Source organism: Mandrillus leucophaeus, unplaced genomic scaffold (assembly GCF_000951045.1).
Source record: "Mandrillus leucophaeus isolate KB7577 unplaced genomic scaffold, Mleu.le_1.0 Scaffold265, whole genome shotgun sequence".
NCBI lineage: Eukaryota > Metazoa > Chordata > Mammalia > Primates > Cercopithecidae > Mandrillus > Mandrillus leucophaeus.
The window spans coordinates 870,169-876,168 of record NW_012102754.1 but is presented as its reverse complement, the minus strand read 5'-3'; the positions used below and the strand labels follow the sequence as shown (position 1 = coordinate 876,168).

At 44.1% G+C, this 6,000-nt stretch overlaps 1 protein-coding gene across 3 annotated transcripts in view; it reads left to right on the top strand.

Annotated features, from left to right (window-relative positions):
- Positions 1–6,000, top strand: part of TRAK1 (trafficking protein, kinesin binding 1) — a 140,478-nt gene that overhangs the window by 72,941 nt on the left and 61,537 nt on the right. The window contains exon 1 of one of the 3 annotated variants that reach the window (XM_011984283.1): positions 1,372–1,677. The exons of the other annotated variants lie outside the window; for them this stretch is intronic. Coding sequence (XP_011839673.1) covers positions 1,566–1,677 — 112 coding nt within the window. The 5' untranslated portion in view covers positions 1,372–1,565. Of the gene's footprint in view, positions 1–1,371; positions 1,678–6,000 lie in introns of those variants that run through there. 3 annotated transcript variants of the gene reach the window in all.

The following is a 6,000-nucleotide window of genomic DNA, read 5'->3' as shown; positions in this document are numbered from 1 at the left end:
TTGTGCTTAAAATAAACCTTATGCCAAAGGAGCATATTTTGTTTGGGGGTGGCAGTCTGGTCCCCTTCACAGGTGAGCTAAGGCCGTAGCATTATGTGGGCAGAAGTTAACAGCTTGTTTTGTCTGTTTGAGGTGTGGTGGGAAGCCAGGCTGGGAGCAGAGGCTGCAGGGAGCCGAGATTGCGCCACTGCACTCCAGCCTGGGTGACAGAGTGAGACTCTGTCTCAAAAAAAAAAAAAAAAAATTAACTAGAGGATGCGTATGTCCTTAGACTTTTAAATAAAATCTTTATTACTCTGGTTTTCTATTTAGAGGCACTTGTATATGATCTCATATTAGTCTTTATGGAGGTAGTAATTCAATTTAGCTGATATTTTTAGCCACCTGAGCAGAATTTTTGGCCCTAAGGATTCAAAGATGAATGAGATGTAGTTCCCAAACTTGTGCAAAAAATTGTTTTATGAAGACCTTGCCTCGGCTAAAATCTTCTCTCTTGGCTACCTGGGGGAGGCAGCTGGTCAGAGAGGTTGGAATAGGTGTCCTGGTGTAGCTGTTAGGAGCAGGAGACCTGCACATTGTAGCTGGGAGATGGCTGAAGCACAGAGATTACAGAATGAACTGTGATTCTCTGAGATGCTAGTACCCGGGGCTGCCTTTCACTGGGTTTGACAGAAGAACCTGCCATTCTCACTGTTACGGGCAAAAGCAAACAGTACGGAGGAATTGATATCAAGGTATGCAATTAAACTGTGGCTTCTTTCTGCAGGCAGCTTTGCAGGCTATTAGGCTTTAGATTTTTTTCTTACCTTGTTCTAGTAATTAGAGAGATCTTTATAAATTTGGCTATGGAAACACAAATTTAGGGTAAGAGCAGGATTTTATGAAATGCCGATTGATAAAAAGAAAATGTAGGTTATTATCAAAGAAGGACTGGGATGAATTACGTTTAATGTGGTAATGGTCACTGCATTTTTTTTCCCCTTTTGCTGGAAATCAGAATGATCCCTTCCTTCCCCTGCTCAGCACTGTCAGGCAGTTGTCACAGTTAGATTGGTCTCCACATCTTAAGCCCGCCCACAGGAAGTCTCTCATCTGAGGGCGTTGGGCAATGCTTCAGCAGGACAACTCCTCCGCCAGTGCCCCACCTTTAGACAGGTGTGCCTGCTCAAGGCTTAGCTGGTGTTGCCCCATGCAGTTGCTGTGAGACTTCTAGGAAGCTACCATTCCTCATTGCTGCTGGGGGAGGAAAGGTGGAGAGAGTCTGGAGGCCGAGAGCTTGCAGAGATCCTGTATTCCCACTCCGCCAAGTGCTTCACCCCGCCCCGCCCCTCCTCCAGGCTCGTAGGAGCCACCCCCTTCCGGGTCCTGCCCGGGTGATGCTGGGCCAGGAGCTTTGTGTACACCCCTCCACTTCAGCTGAGCCAGGGCATGTCTGCAGCCCGGGCCAGGGTGCAGCGTGTGCCCTGGGGGCCCGGGCCTGCATGGCTCCTCTGGGTAGGGGGGTTGGAGGCACCCCCAAGGATGGTCCCTTAGGGTGATGTTTTGGCTTTGGGGTGACTTCAGCAATGTCCCTGAGAGACAAGGGCGGGGAAGAAGAATGTTTTGAATACGACTGCCAGGATGAAGAGAGGAAGCCCACCCACAGGCAGCATGACACTCAGGACCTCTTGGAAGAGGGTAAATTCTGTACTTGGCCCAGATTTGATCCTTTCCTTGTTAGTGTCTAAATAGGCTTCAGTGTTTTGCTGATTTCATAGCACTCTTTTTTTTTTTTTTTTAATTGAGGTATAAGTTAGAGATCTTATGCAAATAACTTAAAGGTGTCCTTGTAAGAGCCCCCGCCCCCTCACCCATAGAACAGCATTTCCAGCTCCTCAGGAAGTCCCTTGGTCCCTTTCTAGTTTACATCTACCTTCCCAGAAACAATTATTGTGACTTCTGTCACCTTAGATTTGTTTTGCCACTTCCCGATCTTTGTAATGGAATCAAACAGGGTGTATTCCTTTGTGTCTGGCTTCTGTTGCTTAACTAAGGTCTTTGAAATTCATCCTTGCTGTTGCAGATATCACTAATTGTGTGTTTTTTGTTTTTGTTTCTGTTTTTAAAATTTGTGGCATTCCAGCACTCTGTTTTAAGAGATTGAGTTGTTATCTTGTGACTGTTTGGGTTTTGATAAGTTAAGGGACAAGAGACCAGTCTTATTAAATGAAGCATGTTTTTGTTCTGGCAGTGTTTATTTTTTAAAACATTATTAATCACTTACCTGAAATAAGGATGTATTAAATCTTAGAAATATTTCAAAACGAATAGCCCAAGGCTGACATTGAAATCCAGGAGGCCCACTGCTGGCTGTCTTAAAGAGATGCTCCTTTGCAGGGAAAAGGGAGGATGTTAGGTAAAGATAGGCCCAGATGCTGGTGGGAGCTTTCTAGTTGGCCTTCCAGGGCTTTCAGCCACAGCCCAGAGAAAGGGGCTTTGGGGGCTGGTCAGGATGTGTAAACAGTGACTACGTGGATGTTCTTTAGGTCCCTTGAGTAAAAACATTCAGAATACGTTTCAAACTTCTGCTTTAGGATGGTCTATTTTCCTGTCTCAGGATAACTTTTCTCTTTCCTTTCCTTTTCTTTTTTTTTTGAGACCGGGTCTCATTCTGTTGCCCAGGCTGCAGTGCAGCAGTGTGATCCTGGCTCACTGCAGCCTTGACCTTCAGGGCTCAAGAGATCCTCCCACTTTAGCCTCCCTAGTAGTGAGTAGCTGGGCCCACAGGCACACACCAACTTGCCCAGCTAATTTTTAAAATTGTTTGGTAGAGACAGGATCTCACGAAGTTGCCCAGGCTGGAACTTCTGTTTTCAACATTATTTATAATTGACCATATACTGAAAATATTTTTCTTTTGAAGTTACTGTTCTAAAAATATTGTTAACACTTCCCCTCCAGGACATCTGCAAATATTTTATTGCAGGAAGGGAAGAAACTGGGAGAAGCCAGGAGAGGGTGAGGGACTCAATGCTGAGGCCTGCATTCTGGCTGGTGCCCTTCTGGCCTTGTCTTGAAGGAGATGGGGGACGGGAGAGGGAGTGACAGGATTGAGGATTTGTTAGGTCCCTGGAAGGGATCAGGAGAAAGGTGTCCATCTGCCCTTGTAGAACTAGGGCTCCCCCAGATTTAGCTGGATTAGCTTCCTGCCCCTTTAATCTCTGCTGCTGCAAGTGCAGCCAGGGCCCTCATCACCTGGGAGCTTGCTAGAAATGCAGAATCTTAGGCCCCAGCCCAGACCCACTGAGTCAGCATCTGCCTTGTAACAAGATATCCAGGTGATGGGCATGCATGTTAAAGTATGAGATGAGCTGCTGCCTTAAAGCCTAGCAAGATTTTTTAAAAAACCAGTCATTGAACTGTATGATTCTAGATTAAAGGCTATAAAATATTCTGGAGAAGTATCATATATCCTAGTCAAGAGAGGAAAAAAATTTGTGTTGTGCCCATTTCATGTATATAATATATATAAATATGTGATGATAAATATACAATATATATAAAAAAGATTATAAATATATATTATATATAAATATATGAAGAGCGACAGAGACTGTCTCTCTCTTTCTCTCTCTTCATATATTTTGTCAACTAAGTGAAATAACAGGCACTGGAACTTAGAGAAATCACAGCTTATTCTGAGCCAGGCTTGAGGACTTGAGCCCAGGAACACAGGCTCAATATAGACCGAGACTGTGTCCTGAAGTAGACGGCTTGAGGCACAGTAGATATGCATTTTCTAATAGGGGGAGACACGTTTTCTAATAGGGGGAGATGTGTGACACAGAAGGTGGGGGAAAAGGATAGTGAAGCAACAGTTCCTTTCCTGTAATTCTGTTTGGTGCACAGCGATGCTGTACATAAGATAAGGTAAATATACAGTTGAGCAGTAGGGAGAAAGTTTAGGTATCTTAAGGGTCTAGTGGAGGGTGACTGGTTTCGTCAGTCCTGTCTTTTGTTCTACATCTGATAAACAGGTTTCTGACCAGTTCCTGTCAGCAAAATATTTGACAAACTCCATTTACCCAGGCAAGAGGTCAGCTTTAGTTTATAGGCCTAGGTCTTATTACCCTCGTGCTCATCTGCAGCCATCAGGGGCCACTGTTAAATTTTTCGTTAGAAATTTTCCTGAAAATTTATGTAGATGCATGTATTAAATTTTTAAAAACCAAGAGCTAGATGATAATGATAGTGAATGTGCACTTCCTAAGTACTTGGCACCATTTTAAGTACTTTATGTGGATTAATGCATTGAACTTTTAAAACATTTGAGGTCAAATACTGTTATTATTTTATAGGTTTAGGAGGAAATGTAAACAACTTGTGTAAAGTCAACAGTGAGTTAAGTGGTCCCAGCCTATTTAGAATGACTGTGGAACTCTCTGCTCTTAACTATGATGCTAGCAGTTCTCAAAGTGGAGTCCCTGACCAGCAGCATCAGGATCACCTAGGAACTTGTTAGAAATGCACCTTCTTGGAGGCCAGTTGTGGTGGCTCACGCCTGTAATCCCAGTACTTTGGGATGCTGAGGTGGGTGGCTCACGAGGTCAGGAGTTCAAGACCAGCTTGGCCAAGATGGTGAAACCCTGTCTCTACTAGAGATACAAAAATTAGCCAGGCATGATGGCAGTGCCTGTAATCCCAGCTACTGTGAAAGCTGAGGCAGAGAATTGCTTGAACCCGGGAGGCAGAGGTTTCAGTGAGCCGAGATCGCGCCACTGCATTCCAGTCTGGGTGACAGAGCAAGACTCCATCTCAAAAAAGAAAAAAAAAGAAATGCACCTTCTTGGGTCCTACTCCAGACCTACTGAATCAGAAACTGGGGTGGGACCAAGCAAGCTGGGTTTCAACATGCCCTCTGGGTGATTCCAATGTACATTGTCCTGTGCTAATCCACATCTCATAGATAACAGTATATCTGCCTTATAATTGGATTCAAGGGAAGAGATTTTGCCTTGTATTTGTCATCTTATGATAGATAATTACTGTATATTCTCTCCTTCTCTTGTTTGTTTCTATCCAGTTTTCCTTCATACTCCAAGAAGTCATTTTTAGCAGTCCTGTAGGTGAGGTGTTAACAGTATTTTTAGAACAGTAACCTCAAAAGAAAAACACTGTTGCCAGCATGCTTCCTTTACTTTGTAAAATGAAACAAACTCACTTTCAAGGTTTGCTCCTGACATGAAAGAAGCAAGGCTGTGGTGCAGATCAGAAGGATAGCAACTTAGAAAGTTTGGTGTCATGGCCAGTTTTGCTGGAAACGTGTATCTTAGAGCAAGCTGGGCAGGACCCCATTTTTCTCTGTCATGGTCACACCACCCTTGTCTTGAGTTCACAGGAAGGCAGCCCCACATGTGGAGCAGAAATACTCTGTGAGTAGTGAAAATATGTGTGTGGATTTGGATCTGTGTTACGTGGATTTCGAGATGTTTCTACATTGTCAACTTGTCTAAAAGAGGTGCTTTTGGTTGAAATCTGTAAGATACAATTAGTATTTCAGTTGCTCTGATAGTTATAGATACAGGATACATTTGTTGTTCTCTCCAGGTCACCTTGTGGGATACTAGGCACTTTTTCATGTCACTCATTTAATCTTTAAAACAGACTTTCAGGGAAACATTCTCATTCTGCAAGCAAAGCACCCGAGGCTCAGATAGTTTGCACTTGTGCAGAGTCTCCCAGCTGGAAGCACAGAGCTGGGTCTTCGCCCTGCCTTGTGGGTTTCTGTGTTTCACCATGCACAGGCTCTAAGCTGACAGAGTTCTAGGCCCTTCCCTTGTATTATCTCATTTAATCCTCTTATCCCATGAGGTGGGTGCTCCTGGGAGACCAGGCAGCAGGAGAGGGCTTGGCGTTCACTGTCTTCCCAGGGAGAGGAAATATCCAGGTCCTGTGTCTTCAGGCTACTGAAAACTTGCACAATGAGAAAGCAAAATTGATGTCAGGTGCTTAGTGGCATAT